Below are 16,638 nucleotides of genomic sequence, written 5' to 3'. Positions count from 1 at the left end.
CTCGATATGTGGTTATAGCTGGTTTATAGCCTGCTATTGTACATGTTCTAATTGATTCGTGGCTATCAAATGGTTATTAACGCGCACATGCGCGACACCGGTCCACTGCCCGAAATCATCACGCGATGAGATTCTCACGAGAGAACGCAAGAACTACTAGATAATTGGATAAAGTATTAGCAAGTGATGGTTATATTTAAGTTAGTTCGCGACGCGAGACGGGAAATTTCGGTGCACCCGCTCCGCGACCTGCAGAAATGCAAGAGGCCGCGAAGGCCTTTTTGTGGCTTTGTTTAATGACGTGGACAGAATAAGACAGTGGATAACTTAATGGGGGTGGGTGGTTCTACTTATATAGGAGCTGACAGTTCTACAGTATGTCGACGCAATTAACTACGTTTTCTTTCACTGTCAACTAGTACTTAATTACGTGTTGATGCATGGCTGCGAGGGCTGTGAAATAAATTTATCATCGCCGTTTGCTCAAGCGGAAGGAGTAAAATTGACGCAATCAAAGTAGTACATCATGATCCTCCCAAGCAGGAGCAGATTATGCTTATACTTATCGGCTAAAATTTAAATTTAGAGTTAATTTTGAGATTTTTTTCATCGAAGTTTATTTTTCAACCTTTATTTTTAAATCGCTAAGAACACGATATAAAAATTTTATTTATAAATTATTTTTTATTTACAAATAAGCCGTTTCGCTTATTCCCCAAATTAACGAAACAATGGGCTGTTCAATACTATAGTGAACTTGCTTATACATTTTGTACTTCAAAATATTCACTGTATCTTGTCAGAATCTAACAGAAATTTAGGAGATAACCCTAAATCTCAAGTAATTAATTAAGTTTTAGCTGTCAAAAGCTTGTCTCCGTGTCCCAAGCTCCTGCTCGTCAGAACTGAAAATCATAAGGTAGCTTCATAAGAAAGAAGTCCCGACGATGCAAATCACTATATGACATGTATATTTATTAGTTTGGCAAAATTTACTATAGTACATTTAAAATTTGTGGTATTTGTTACTGGACATTAAAAACACGTACTCCCTCCGTCCCATAATATAAGGGATTTATAGTTTTTACTTACGCTATTTGACCACTCGTCTTATTAAAAAAATTTAGAATTATTATTTATTTTTTTGACTTACTTTATTATCCAAAGTACTTTAAGCACAACTTTTCGTTTTTTATATTTGCACAAATTTTTTAAATAAGACGAGTGGTCAAATAATGCAAACAAAAACTCAAAATCACTTATATTATGGGACGGAGGGAGTATTTGTTAAAGGACACAATGAAAACACGGATTTCATTACATCCGGTACAAACGCGGAGAGTAACAGCGTGGAAAGTAGTAAATTACTCATGTGTTGATCTGTTTGTAAGGTGATTGGGTCTGATTCAAATCAGACCAGACCATTCTGACTCTCCCAATCCAGTCCATTCTCACTCTCTTAGTATGGGTCCGGTTTGAACTAGATCTGCTCGGGTTAAAAATAAATAAGCCCTATGGACAAACTTATCATTTTAAAAAGTTTCTCTATCTGTACTTGCAACGGATATAATAAAATAATCTGTTCGTGTCTAGTAACTAATTATCATGTTTTTACGGTGTCCTATAGCAAATAATGTGAACTTTGACTATTTTGTTGTAAATTTTACCGTGTATATGACTCATATATTTGAGGGAGCCAAATGGGCCTTTTCCTGGCTGTAGATACACTTCGATGATGCCGGTCCAGATATGGCCCATTTATTCATCACTGCGGCCAAGGCTGGGCTCTGGACTCTCGACAGCGCATTCTGGGTCCTAGCGTTGGCAAGTTTACAAATGGCCCATAAATTTAAGAGTTTTGATTTATGGTCGAGATTTACAAACGGCCCATAGAGATTTGATCACCAACGGCCATAACTGTTGCAGAGTACTACCATGAAATGTGCGGTATCACTCACACGGTCACACCATGTTTCCACATTGCATTTCCTTCTGTTTTTTCTTTCAGGACCACAGCATAAATAAAGTTCATGGATGTCCTGTTGCCCATCCGTATTTCCTTTCCAGTAAAACCGACAAAAAGAAAGAAACAATAAACAACAAGGAACACGATGGCGTCGATCAGCAGCAGCCAGAAGATATTGGTCGCTGCGATACAAAAACCGTTTCGCAGGTGCACCGGACGTGTCCCGTGTATTTCCTGGACGCACCCCGTTCCTAACGCTACCTTGTTTTGCCTATGTACGCGCGGACGTGTGGGCGAGCGATCATGACACGACCGTCTTCACCTTGTAGTTCCGCGCGAACGCGCTGTACACGACGAAGTTGAGCGTGCACAGCGCCGACATGACCCAGAAGAAGTAGTCCAGGTGTCCCTCGTTGAGGTTGTCCGAAATCCACCCGGGCCGGCCGTCCACGGCGGTGAACGCGTTCACGACGGCGTAGATGAAGGAGCTCATGTAGCTTCCCAGCGCCACGGTGAGCAGCGCCAGCGACGTGCAGATGCTCTTCATGGACTCCGGCGCCTCGCTGTAGAAGAACTCCAGCTGCGCGATGTAGCAGAACACCTCACCGCCGGCCAGCATGAAGTACTGCGGCATCTGCCACGCGATGCTCAGGGACTCGCCGCGCGCCGCCGCGTCGAGGCGCACCATCTCCACCAGCGCGGCGATGGCCATGGCGACCGCGATGAGCAGACGGCCGGCGCCCATGCGCCGCAGCTGCGACGGCTCGCCGTTGGCCGGGGAGAAGCTCCTGAGGAGCGGCACGATCACCGAGCCGTAGACGAGCACCCATGCCAGGACGCAGAACACCTCGAAGGACACCATCGACGCGGCGGGGATGGTGAACGACATGATCCGCATGTTCATCGCGGCGCCCTGCTGCACGAACGTGGTGTTCAGCTGCGCGTACGCCGCCGACAGCACGATGCTCGTCGCCCATATCGGCAGCAGCCGCATCAGGATCTTGAGCTCCTCCACCTGCGTCACCGTGCATAGCCTCCACGAGCCCGCGGCCGCCGCCGAGGCGTCGTTCGAGTCCTCTTCCAGGTCGGACTGCACGATCACCGCCGCCTTGTCAAGAAAGCTGAACTCGTCGGTGTGCGTGATCTTGGGCTGATCGATCTTGTCATGGACCTCGTAGAGGAGGGCGGCGTCGGCGGGGACACGGAGGCTGACCTTCCGGCACGCGGCGACCACCACCTGGGCGAGGCTCTTGAGCGGCGTGCCGGTGGGCATGCTGCGCTTGTACATGGGCGTGGCGAGCACGAAGCCGCCGAACGCGATCGCGACGCAAACCGTGGCGATGCCGAAGCCGAGTCCCCAGCTCACGTTCTGCTGGATCCACACGATGAATAGGCCCGACACGATCATCCCGAAGTCGACGCACATGTAGAACCAGCTGAAGAAGGACATCTTCCGCTCCCGGTCCACCGCGTTGTCGTCGTCGAACTGCTCCGCGCCGAACGGCAGCAGCGCCGCGCGCACGCCGCCGCTGCCGAACGCCACGAGGTAGAGCCCCACGAAGGCGATGGTCTGCGCGCCAAACACAGGCTGCTGGCACGACGTCGAGCCCGCCACGGCGCACAGCGCGGTGGTCGGCAGGAACGCCGAGAAGGTGACCAGCACCATGCCCAGGAGGTAGAACACGAGGGAGACGAGGATGGTGTTGTAGTTGCCGAAGAACGTGTCGGCGATGATGGCGCCGAACACCGGCGTGAGGTAGCTCGTGCCGAACCACGTCGTGACATTGGACGCGCTCGCGAGGCTGCTGCCGTGCAGGACGGTCTCCAGGTACACCACCAGGTTCGTGGCAATGCCGTTGAACGCTGTGCTCTCCAAGCACTCGAATCCTAGCACCACCGCCGGCGCTTTGCTCCCGCTCTTCTTGTCCTGGATGAGTGGCACCGTCAGGCTGACGTCGTCCTGGAGTTTCGGGTTCCAGCTCTGCAGATCAAGTTCAAAGTTTGGGGAGAACATGTCAGTTTACATTTTTTTTTATTTCTTGTATATCTGAACAAGCCATCAAAGTTTTTGCGGCGTTGTTGTAGACGTCAGCGATTGTACTTGAAAATCGTAAAGGGATAAAGGAAGCAGCTTTGTACAGATGAATACGAAAGGTATACGGTGGTTGTGGTGCACTTGTGTGTATGTGTTCTGTTGCTTTAGTTTTCTGACCAACTTTTTTTTAAACTTATGCGTGAAAAGTCTGACAAAATTTCTTAGTATTAAACACACACTATTAATTTTTTCTGACTTCAGAATTTTTCACGCTCGTTTTAACCATGGAGACCTGACCAATGAGTGTGTTGCCACCAACTCACCCTCGTGGCAACGTGCCAATACGTCGTACGACTATAGTGTGTTTGGATACGGTTCGTCTTAGCCGTAACATTATTCTCTATCTTGCGTAGAAAAGGGTCAAATAGTGGTGCAACTGCACCACATAGATGTAGACCATGACTGTTTCCTTCGTTCACCTATTCACCTCTGTTCTGTCATTTTGGTGAACCTGATAACAACCCATTCTTCAATCTGAACTCTGAATTTAAAGAAGGTGAAACCAATAACAGCATGCCTGAAAATTACTATGCTATAGTTATGATCCATATGCGTGCATTCTCACTGCCATCGCTTGTTTCCAAGTTGCAAACTGGAGTACTAAGAAAGATCAATTCATGATGAGCGAAACCGGTGAGAGGAGGAGAACGAGATAGTTGTGAAGTTGTGCATATGCTTACCTCTGGCAGCCGCTGCTGGCCTCTCTCCATGGCGTCGCCGGCGTCCATTGTCGCTATGCTGCTGCAACTCGTTCAGAAATCAGAATTCAACGTCACCTGCTTTTTCTGCAGCTAAGCTAGCTCCTGCCGTCGTGAGAGCGCCTTGGGGTTTTTGGCTGCGAGCTGAGCACGAGAGATGGAAATGAGCGGCAAGCAGGGCAGCTTATATACGCTTCCCGCGAGAGAGATGGAGAGAACAGGTAAGCGCCCTGGCCGCAGTCACCATCTACCCACCCCAGTGAGAAAAATAAAAAATATCAGCGCGAGATCAATTCAAATCTCTGCGTTTTTAGGTGAACGCAAATTGTATTATACTACTATTACGCATTTATGCTTTCCTTGCACGGTTTCATTGCTCTATTTTAGCGCGCACATGCGTAAAATACTAGTCCACTGCAGAATTAATTAAAGATCGAGAAGCAAGCAGTTGGTCGTAATGGTTTTTGGTCGCGAGACGTGCGGGAAATTTCCGAGCTGTGCTGGTCGCGGGCTGCGAAGGCTGGCTGTGGCAGGCTAGCAGCTGCTCCGATTAGTCTTGGCTCCTGAAGGAGACTACTACTGCACTTTTGTCCGGAGTGCGATCTGCGCCTTTTTGAGGACGGCGTGCCGCCGTGGCAACAACTATCTATCGAGAATTTGCTGCACCCAATCTTCTAGCTGGATTCTGAAACGTGCCGAATTTACCTCGGCGGCTATCTACGGAAAGATGCGTCTCGGCTTAATGTGGTGTTCCCTGCTTCACTGTCAGAAGAAGATTCAGTTCAGTGTCTTTGACCCGTGCTGGAGAAAACTGAAGAAACCGTATCAAGGTTATCTGTGGAAGATCCGTCAAAGATAATTCGGCATGTGGTGGGTACTTTTCCATTTTTCTTGTAAGTTTCAGGTTTCTTGTTCTTTGCGATCACGTTTAGGTACCACCACTGAACTTCAGAGTTCAGAACAAACACTGTAATTTGGTCAGGAAATGTGCTCAATCTTTAAGGTGGCTACCTGCAAGGTCGGAATTCCCTCCCTTTGTTAAAAAAAGAGAGAGGGAATTTCTGTACAAGCATGAACGGTCCAGCGGGATTAAAATGTGCACGCAGGGCACTTATCCACTACTACTTGAAATTACATCAGCTGCTCAGAATAACAGTCAAACTACAAGAAGACAGGTGAGACAGCGAGACCTCTTCGGAAAGAGTTTTTGTTCTTCACCTACATTCACTATCAGCAAGGAAAAACCAAGCAACTGCACGAGCAATCCTAAGTCGCTGTCACTGTTTACTGCTTCAATTTGCTCTTTTCATAGTAGCATGCACCGTAACTCTGCTGGTTCTTCGGACACGGTACTAGGTGTTCGACACAGTTGCTTCATCTTTGTCATAACTGACGCGTTCCATTCCTCCATTTCCTCTGACAATAAACAAACAATATAGTGTCTGGTTGGATAGTTCAGGTACGCGTTATAAACGTGAAGCGGTCTTTCTGAATTTTGTTACACCATTCTAACCTGATCTAATATGATTATCCAATATGCAAATAATGAAGTGTTTGTCTTGACAACACGCAATTCTAAATCCACGCGATTTTCTCATGTATTGCTTTGTTACCGTTGTTCTTTTGTTTGTGGACAATGCAAAGTTAACAGATTTATTGCTGATAATGAAAGCGGAGTGATAAGAGAGAATTTAGCTCAGTCAACATTCAACAATCGACCATATGCATGCATGCCTTAGCGGTTAGCGTGCATACAAACTAGACATGTTTTGCACTTTTGCGGTCTGCAACTGCTCACCGTAGAACTAAGATGGAAAAAAACACAGAAGGGAATAAAATGCTTAATTCTGTCTGAATCTTATCCATATTTGTTTCTACCTCTTCTAAGGCTGCGGTATATATATACTCCCCTTTTTCCAATTTCTAACCCCCCCTATTTTTATTGTGCACGATATTTAAACTGCTAAACAGTGTATATTTTATAGAAAAAATAGAAAAGTTGCATTACAAAATTATATCAATCCATTTTCAAGCATTTTAGCTAATACTTAATTAATCATGTACTAATAAGCCATTCCATTTTACGTGTAGAGAAGATTAGTTACCAACATGTCCTGTTCAACACAGCCTAAAGCTGTCTTTGGAAGTACAAGCACTCATATTCTATTTTCTCATTTTTTATATGCACGCTTCTCGAATTGCTGTAAAAAAAACCCAACACATTGACGTCACAGGGAAATGCAACTATGCTAGAGATCCTTCAGTTTGTTTGGTGCAAGACACCGTTATTATGTGGTTGTTGAGAGATTCAGTAAAATCGACAGGTTATTAGAGAACTTTCAGTAAGATGGACAAAAGACTTATATAGTGAGATCACATGAACACGTGATGCTTTGACTGAAGAAATGTTACGATCACCTACACCCTGCTCTCCCCGCCAACTCACACAACCGTCACCGATGGTATCACCCGTGGCGAAGTCCTATTGTGCGGCTTCTGTTCTCTGCTTAATTTGAATCACGCTTGAGGCGCAAGTAGTAATCAATCTACCAAAATAAATAAAGCTTATGATCAACATCCCTTCTATATAATTTATCCAATGCGATGACTAATCAGTCTTGTTTTACCAAACAGTCTGGCCCCAAAACATCAACCAATACCTGAATCCAGGTCCTCCCAAAAATGTCCTCACGCATTCAGATTCAACTACACCCAAACAGTCAGGCCATGCTGATGACATGGACCCCCAAGATCTCATGTCTGAAATGGTAGGTGGATAAACGGACGAGTCAGAAGTGGAGAAGCAAATAATGGGTATTTCGTTCGTGAAAAAAATGGGTATATGTTTTGACCAGATGTCGGAAGGAGTTTTTAGACACGAAGGAAAAAACTAATTTCATAACTCGCCTGGAAACCGCGAGACGAATTTATTAAGTCTAATTAATCCGTTATTAGCATATGCGGGTTACTGTAACACTTATGGCTAATCATGGACTAATTAGGCTCAAAAGATTTATCTCGTGATTTTCATGCAAACTGTGCAATTAGTTTTTTATATATATTTAATGCTATATGTATGTATCCAAAGATTCGATGTAATATTTTTTGAAAAAAAAATTTAATAACTAAACAAGGCCTTAGGCCCTCTTTGTTTAGGCTTAGGCTTATTGGCCTAGACTTTTAAATCAACTTATTGGCTTATATAATTTATAAGCCAGTGGATTTAATGTCCTAAGTTTAGTGGTGGAGTCATACATCTATCTCATATAAGCCAAAAAAGCTTCTCCAATCTAGCTTTTGGCTTAATAGTGTTAGAGTGGCTTATGGCTTCAAAAAAAGCCAAATGAAAAAGCTGCTTGTTTGTTTTGGCTTAAACTTTTCGACTTATAAGTTGGCTTATAAGCCTAAACAAAGAGGGCCTTAGTGTCCAGCTTATTCTCACCATTTCGATGAGATTTACTATCGTCTAATCGAGTTATCGCTTTCGGCCATACGTACGTGAAGGCCGGTCGAGATTTTTTTTTTTTGAACGACTCGCACGAGACGGTGCGAAGTTCTATTGATAGAGCAGGAAAAAATTATAAGATTACAACCCTGGAGAGTCGTAACTAGGAAAAGGAAAAAATATACCACTACCCACACGACCAGGAGAAGGCTAGCACCGGATCGGCCGCCGCTAAGCGTGACCGACCGCCACTAGATCAACAAAGGGCACAGACGAGATCGCCCCTGCGAAACCACGACTGATGCACGATGCTCTACCACCACACAAGCTTTGCCGACATGTGGGACCCCTGCACCGGCGTCCCCCGCCGGCCAGCCTTCGTGCACCGAAGACCGCGCCACACCCACCGGCAGCTCCTCCTCACACCTAGGTCGCCTCCTCCACCGCCGGCCGCCTCTCTGCGCTAAGCCGGCCTCCTCTACTGGACGCGCCTCTCGCGCCAATCCGGCCTCCCTCCATCGGCTGCGCCTCCCGCGCCAAGCCGGCCTCCATCTCCGCCGCCCGTGCCTCTCGCGCCGAGCTGGCCTGCGCTGCCATCGGCTGCACTTCTCTGTGCTAAGCCGGTCTCCGACCCCTCCACCGAACGGTGCCGCGCCGACCAGATGCGACCGTCTCCCACGCCCTCGGCTAGTCAACCGAGGCCGCCATGCCTCCGGTGACTGCGAACACGGTCACCACCACCACAGCCGCTGCTGCCGAACACCCAACCACCTCGCCGTCATCATCCCCACCTCGCACCCGACTCCTTCCCCGCCGCCGACGTCACCACCGCCTCCGCAAAACCTTTGCTGCACCGTCGCCCTCCACCACCGAGCAGCTAGCATCTCAACGCCATGGCTTCCACCACCGTTGCCAGTTGACACGGCAGCCACCACGTTTCCGCCGGCCCACTGCCGCCGCCGCCGCCGCCGACACCACACAGCCGCCGTCGTCACCAACTGCCGCCGGTATCTAGATCCGGCCGAGACCGTCGCCAACTGCCGCCGGCCGTCGTCCTTGTCGTCGCCAACTGCCGCCGGCCGTCGTCATCGTCGTCGCCAACTGCCGCCGGCCGTCGTCGTCGTCGTCGCCAACTGCCGCCGACCAAACTGCCGCCGGCCAAACTGCCGCCGCCGTCGCCAACTGCCGCCACTCTGCAGCTCCAGCTGAGAGGCGCGGATCTGGGGGGTACCGCCGCCGTCGCCGCCAGGTAACGTGCCGTCGTCGCCACGAGAGCACCAGGCCGCCGCCTCCGTGCCATCGGCCAACTCCGTCCCCGCCGCCTTCAGCAACCGCCGCCCAGCGTCATGCGCCCTTGACATCGCCGTCGCCCTCCCCGCCGCCGTTGCCGCCACCCTCGCCGCCGCCAGTCGCTGCCCCGCCAGATCCGGCCGGAGCGGGCCGGATCTAGCGGTCACCGCCGCTCCACCTAGGACGGCCCCCTGCCCGCCCGGAAGAGAGGACGCGAGAGGCCCCGCCGCTGCCGTCCTTGCGGCCGGCCGGCTTTGCCGGCGGCCGCTCGGGCGGCGGCGAAGCAGAGGGGGAGGAGGGGAGGGAGAGGGGTGGCCGGGTCGCCGCCTCCCGTGCCGCCCCCAGGGGAGGACGACGCGAGAGCTCCAAAGAAACTTGGGAAGAGCAGGTGGTGGCGAATTTCCTCGGTCAAGTAGTTTAGGCCGGTCGAGATTGACCAGCGATCGATCGAGCTCAACAACCTCCGCTTGACGAAACTCGTAAAAGCGCGCCGTGGCCTCACGCCCTCACCAACCAGACGATGCCGCAACTCCCGCAAGCCTGAAATCTTCTTTGATCTTTGCTAGGAGGTAGTTGCCGCCGACCGTTGCGTTCAAATTCTTTTTAATCTTTTTTAGAACTAGTCGCATGTAACTCTGGAAAAATCTCTGTGAAGACTGTTCCGCTGCTCGATTCTCCTTCGTTTTTTGAGATTGGGTAAGAGTTTAATAGTATAGCCCACTGTTAGCTCCAATTCATCTACAGCCAATTTAATAGCTATTCATATAATAGTTGCTTACTATACTATTAATATATTGTCCCACATGTCATACACACATTACGTCTTATAATCCGTGCTGTAGCTTGCTACAGATCTGTAGTCCGTTGCTCTTCTGTCTCGTCGTTTATCTCATTAAAATATGTTAATTGTACCTGCTCTAAGCCGTTTGGCTTACGAGCATCTGGACCCATGCCACTAGGCTCTATGCCAGAGCGTCCAAAATTGGTAAGAAATGCTAGCCAATATAAAGTATGTGCTTAAGAAAGGCCTTCGGACTCTAATTATTTTAATAGTTTAGGAGATCTGGAAGGAAAGAAATCAGTGGGTTTTCAAACACAAGGAGACTGCGACCCTTAACCTTATGAAAAAAATAAAAGAAGAGGCAACAACTAGGACCATGGCGGGAGCAAGGAGGCTACGAGATTTTATATCAAATTGTGTATAGGCCTTCTCAGTTTTGTACATTTCTCATTTTTTTTTATCCCTACGAGTTATACTTTGTTCCCTCTATTTTTAATGAAATAGCACAATCTCGTACTGATACCCTTAAAAAAGAAGAAGAGAGAATTGAACAGATAATAGCCCGATCTGCGTGCTTGATCAGATCGGCAGCATCACCTCCCCGTCAAAATTGATGGGCAGGTTTGCCGAATCTCCACGTAGTTCAGATCGTCCAGCCTGTAAAACTGCATGTCTGAAAAAGGGTAGGTGGGGGAAACACGACGGGAGCTCCGGCGAGCGGCGGTGAGGGCCGAGGAGAAAAGTAGGAGCCCGCGCGCTCTTCTTCTGCTATGGAGGAGGATTGCTGGTGACCGTCAGATCAAATTTTTACGGTCTAATAGATCAACGAAATAGGTACTTAGGTACGATGGGCAGTTCTAGCCCAACGATACGGAGAACGAAATTTCGCGATCGCTAATTCTCGGCGCGCGCGCCTCCGCCTACGCTTTTTTTCCCTTTTTTTACCCATTTTTTTCGTCTTTTCCCACTTTTTTTTTATTTTTAATCTTTAGCACGTTTTGAGTTTGAAAGTTTTAAAATTTTGAGTTGAAAATTTTTAAATTTGAACTTGAATATTTTCAAATATCGAGTTGAAAGTTTTAAAATCTCGATTTGAAAGTTTTCAAATTTTTCGAATCTGGAGTTGAAAGTTTTCGAATCTCGAGTTGAAAGTTTTCGAATCTCAAATTAAAAGTTTTCAAAAATTTTAAATCTGGATTTGAAAGTTTTCGAATCTCGATTCTCGAGTTGAAAGTTTTCGAATCTAAGTTGAAAGTTTTCAAATCTAACTTGAAAATTTTCAAATCTAAGTTGAAAGTTTTCAAAATTTGACTTTAAAATTTAAAACTTAAATTGAAAGTTTTCAAATCTAACTTAAAAAGTTTTCAATCTGTTAGTAAAAAATCTCCCAAAAAATCTCGAGAATATTTCCTAATTACTATTATTAGTGTTAAGTATATTAACTAATAGAGATAGTTAATAAGACTTAAAAGAGGGGAGTGCTCGCTATCAGCGCGAACGCGCTAGCAAGGCGCCAGAGCTAATTCGCGCGTACGCGTTGGCGGCGCGCGTTTAGGCCCATAAGGCCCACGGCGCTGGCGCGTATGCGCGCGGACGGCGTCCACGTCCTTTTTTTTTCTGAAAAACCTAAACCTACGTATGCGTTTTTTTAGTTTCTCTTTGCCTTTTTTCGCAATTTTTTTATTTTAGAAGTTGAATATTTCATCTTTGATTTTAGTTGAAAGTTTTGAATTTGAGTAGAAAATTTTTAAGATTTGAGTTGATTTTTTGAATTTTTAGATAAAATTTTTCAAATTTGAGTTAAATGTTTTAAATTTTCAGATGAAAGTTTTTAAATCTGAATTGAAAATTTTCGAATCTTTAGTTAAAAGTTTTTAAATCCGAGTTGAAAGTTTTCAAATCTAGATTTGAAAGTTTTAAAATATAAGTTGAATTTTTTTTTAAAAAAAAATTAGATTGAAAGTATTTAAATCTTGACTTGAAAATTTTTAAATATGAGTTAAAAGTTTTAAAAAAATCTTGACTTGAAAGTTTTCAAATCCGAGTCGAAAGTTTTTAAATCTGAGTTGAAAGTTTTCAAATTTGGATAAAAGTTTTCAAATCTGGGTCGAAAGTTTTTAAATCCGAATTGAAAGTTTCAAATCCGGGTTGAAAGTTTTCCACATCTGAGTTAAAAGTTCTATTTATGTATTATTTTTTGAAAAAAAACTAATACTAACAATTATCATTAGCGCTAATTAAGGTCATCAATACTAATCAGCGTTATTAGCGCTGAGAAGTGAAATAGGGACGTGCGCGGCTGCGCCAGATAGGCAGCTAGCGTGCACGCGCCCGTTAGGAAGCCCCCTAGCAAGGAGCCCCCGCAAAATTCAGCTTGTCTAGTTCGCCGGCGAAAGTTGCGTCGCATCTTGGCCCATCAAATCTGGATCGCTGCCAGTGATGTCGATCCATGCTGGCCCAACAAATTGAGGGTACAGCCCACAGATAGTCAATCTGTCCAAATCGGCCCATTAAAATTAGGCCCATGTTTTTGCCTATGTACTATGTTTCTTTACATATAAGGCCCTCCTATGGCTGTTTATTGCAAGACCATTCACTTGCCATTTCAGGTGCTCGACGCGGAGTGGCGGACGACGACGGCCGTCGAGCCCCTTCGCCGGCGCATGTTCTGCATCCCGTCGTCAAAGCATTTTTCTGTTGTTCTGACACAAGCGAATGTCAAGTATAATCCCTACCTAACCTTCTTTGGCGTGTAGTTCTTGGCGAGGGCGACGTAAACTGCGAAGTTCACCGCGGTGATGGCCACGATGAGCAGGAAGAAGTAATCCAGGTGACCGTCATCCAAGTCCAGTGGAAACCACCCTGCATTGCCCCATACCGCGGTCACCTTCGCCACCAGAGTCACCAGCTGAGAGTTGAGCAGGTTCCCGAGCGATATGGCGAGGAAGTAGAACGCCGTCGACGCGCTCCGCATCGTCTCCGGCGACTGGTCGTAGAAGAACTCCAGCTGCCCGACGGTGAGCGACGCGTCGGAGGCGGCCATCACGAGGTACTGCGGCAGCAGCCACGCGATGCCCATGGCGGGCGCCCCGGCCCTGGCCGCGTGCAGCCGGCGCGCCTCGGTGCACGCGGCCACGCCCACCGCGACGACCGCCGTCGCGTGGCCGAACCCCATGAGCTGCAGCGGCGTGAACGCCACGGCGCGGCCGAGGCACCGGCGCGCCGCGGGCATCACGGCCCTGTTGTAGAGCGTGACGAAGACGGCGACGAACGCCATCTGGAAGGACGACAGCGACGCGGCCGGGACGGAGAATGCGCCGCGCGCGATCCGGCCGTCCGTCTTGGTGCCCTGCTGCACGAACGTGGTCTGAGCCTGCGTGTTCGCGATGAAGTAGACCGCCGACGTGAGCCATATCGGGATCAACCGCAGCAGAATCTTGACCTCCTCCACCTGGGACACCGTGCACAGCCTCCACCTGTCGCCGTCTTCCAGATCCTCGTCGCTGACAATGGCAGCCTTGTCCAAACACCTAGTGCATCGCAAAGGGACGAGTCTCTGAGACCATGGTTGTTCACCTAGCTCCATGAGAATATATTAGATTACTACCTGAATTGGTTGGTGTGCTCTAATCGTTCGTGCACCGGATGCTGCAACGAGTTCTTGACGCCGTCGTCCTCGTACAGTTCAGTTGGATCGTCCGGCAAAGTCAATTTAGCCTTGTGAGAGAACGCCACAAGCACTTGGATCACACTCTTCAACGGGCTGCCCGCCGGGGGCAGGATCCGGTACATGGGCGCTGTCGCGGCGAGGACGACGACCGCGACCGCGACGAACGACGCGCACAGGCCGTACCCGAACCCCCAGCTCACGTTGTCCTCGAACCAAACCAGCATCGTCCCCGCCGTGAGCATGCCCACGTTGGCCACCGCGTAGTACCAGCTGAAGTAGGACGCCTTCCTCTCCCGCACCCGCTCGTTCTTGCCGCCGCCGTCGTCGTCGTCGAGCTGCTCCGGCCCGAACGCGATCAGCACGGCCTTCGCGCCGCCGATCCCGAGGGCGCAGAGGTATATGCCCGTGAAGAAGACCAGCTTCTGGCTGAGCGTCGCCGGGACGCAGTAGGCGCTCTGCCCGCACGACGGCGGTCTCAGAGACGGCAGCGTGGCCGACGCGGTGATGGTGACCATGCCCTGTGTTCGGATTGTGTCCGTCAGAGAAGCAGAGAGCGCCATTGTGCTTCTGCAGATCGTGTGCATTACAGGGGAAGATCGCTTACGACGAGAGCTATGGAGAAGCCGGCCAACACCGTCGTGTACTTTCCCCAGCAAGAGTCGGCGACGGCGGCGCCGAGGATGGGCATGAGGTAGGCAGTTCCGACCCAAGAACTGACCGTCGCCACGTTCGAAGCACTGTCGCCATGAAGAACGTCCTGAAGATACACTATCAGGTTCAGGTAGACCCCGTAGAAGGCAGTGATTTCCAAGAATTGCAGGCCTGTTAGTTAGGATGGGTTGACTGGTGAGAATCTTACATAATTCAGTTCGAATTGGCAGTTCAAGAATGTAAACAGAGGTAGACAAAAAAAAGGCAAAAATATGAAAAGACAGTAGTGTTGGCTGAAAAACATCACTCTGGAAAAAGTTGAAAGGTAATCCTAGGATATCCGCGCATGGTAATCTGACATTTATTTGATCCAATCATGCATAAGACCAGGTCTCATATAGTCATATCATTATTTTCAATCAGACTCTAATCTACGTTTCCCTTTTCTCGAGAATCAGTCTAATCCGATCGTTGTCTAACCTACTATAGCTGATGACTACTGCTACTGCACACATATTTATTTCAGACCTATGTTTTTTTAGACAAATCAGTACTACAGTAACTCTTTTTTTTTCTCAGCATTTTCATCTGACGATATTGCAATATTGCTGATTTGAACAAGTCGAGCAAGTATGGCTAGGCACTCACTCAAGATGATTATCAGTGCCTTGTTGGAGCAGCTCTCAACCTTCTGCACCTCAGCCACCTCTTGTCCCCGATCTTCCTGAGATACCAGGCTCTGATTTGAGGAAGATGCCTGCAAGCATTACAGCAAGCAAAACCTTAAAGCAGAGTCGCCGTATACTAGTACCAATCTCATTTTGACCAAAAAATAGAACAATAAAGCAGTTGCCACGTAAGTAAATAAGTTGGTGTTCTCATCGAAGCCCCATTTGGAATGCGAAGGTAACCAGCCTATTGTACCTCGCAATCTTCAGCAGAGCAGAAATCGATAAACGGAAAGACTCCTCTGCACTCTGCAGTGCGGTGGCCACAAGTCTACAACCATATAGTACAGTGGAGGAGCTGCTTCTGCTGTGGTCTGTGGACCATCCATCATGTGTTGTTCGACAACGAGGGGCGCCGCGGGCCGCGGGTGCACCGTGCACGGCCCAATTCAGGCGGCACACGCGAAAGCCGCGCGCGACGTACCGGCCGCGGTGGCCGGCTAGCGCGGGTGATGCGAACACGAGCCCTCCGCGATTCGAAGCAACGAGCAATCTCGCGCGCGGCGCCGGCAGCGAAGCTGTCGGTGGTAGTACATACTACTGCTGCTACGGGGGCGCGCGGGGAAGCAGAAGCACACGTACCTCGTCGTCGGCTAAAAGCGGCCTCCTCAGAGCGCCCTGCTCGGGACGCCGGCGCTCGTGGTCAGCGTCCATGCCGGTGCACCGGTGCTATCCGCGCGCCCCCTCCTTGAAGCTGAAAGAAAACAAACGCCGCGAGTCCGAGTCTCCCAGAGGTAGAGAAAGTAATATGATGGTTGGGGGGTGGAGCAAATCATGTATTAATTGTTTTCTGAAGAAAAAGTGGGTGGAGCAAATCTTCACCGTACCGGCCACGGGGTGACGGCGACGGATAAAACCATCGTTTTCACGAGTTTAATTAAACGGCTTTGGGAGAGAAAGCCCGCAAGACGTGTAAGCTTTTACTTCATCCAACCCTTATTATCCCCTGTGCCTGAAAGCTCCGGTATCGTTTGGGGATCACTCTTCTAATTGAGACAAGTCAAGCGTCAATAGATCTCGTTCAACCGGACCATGAAGATTGAGGTGGTTCCTGTTCGCGAGTACGGCAACTACAGGTAACAGGTAAAAATCTGTAAATGAGACACAGAAACGTATAGGTCAATCAGTGAATGGAGCTCGCCGGCCCAAACAGCGTTGACAGCTAATCGAGATGGATGCATGGCGCCAGATGTGCAGTGGTTAATCTTGCTGCTAGTGTTTTCCCTGGGGCAAGATTTCAGGAAACAGCTGAAAGCCTGAAGCAGCACATGACTGCAGGAACCACTGAGCACAAAATAGTACTTATCGTAACTA

The 16,638-nt window shown here is 48.5% G+C and overlaps 2 protein-coding genes across 2 annotated transcripts; both read right to left on the bottom strand.

Moving 5' to 3' along the window:
* Positions 1–2,018: 2,018 nt before the first annotated feature.
* Positions 2,019–4,913, bottom strand: LOC4336852 (protein NRT1/ PTR FAMILY 8.3). The gene is made up of 2 exons (XM_015778560.3): positions 4,742–4,913; positions 2,019–3,947 (listed from the first exon to the last, which is right to left on the bottom strand). The coding sequence occupies exons 1-2, from the start codon at positions 4,787–4,789 to the stop codon at positions 2,268–2,270; spliced, it is 1,728 nt and encodes a 575-aa protein (XP_015634046.1). The 5' UTR covers positions 4,790–4,913; the 3' UTR covers positions 2,019–2,267.
* Positions 4,914–12,769: 7,856 nt separating this feature from the next.
* On the bottom strand, positions 12,770–16,039 carry LOC4336851 (protein NRT1/ PTR FAMILY 8.3). Its single transcript, XM_015778826.3, has 5 exons — positions 15,907–16,039; positions 15,245–15,353; positions 14,550–14,767; positions 13,883–14,463; positions 12,770–13,805 (listed from the first exon to the last, which is right to left on the bottom strand). The coding sequence occupies exons 1-5, from the start codon at positions 15,976–15,978 to the stop codon at positions 13,007–13,009; spliced, it is 1,779 nt and encodes a 592-aa protein (XP_015634312.1). The 5' UTR covers positions 15,979–16,039; the 3' UTR covers positions 12,770–13,006.
* Between the last annotated feature and the right edge of the window lie 599 nt (positions 16,040–16,638).

This window comes from Oryza sativa, chromosome 4, assembly GCF_034140825.1.
Source record: "Oryza sativa Japonica Group chromosome 4, ASM3414082v1".
Taxonomy (NCBI): domain Eukaryota; kingdom Viridiplantae; phylum Streptophyta; class Magnoliopsida; order Poales; family Poaceae; genus Oryza; species Oryza sativa.
The sequence above is the reverse complement of the archived record's forward strand: the minus strand, read 5'-3'. Positions and strand labels throughout refer to the sequence as shown.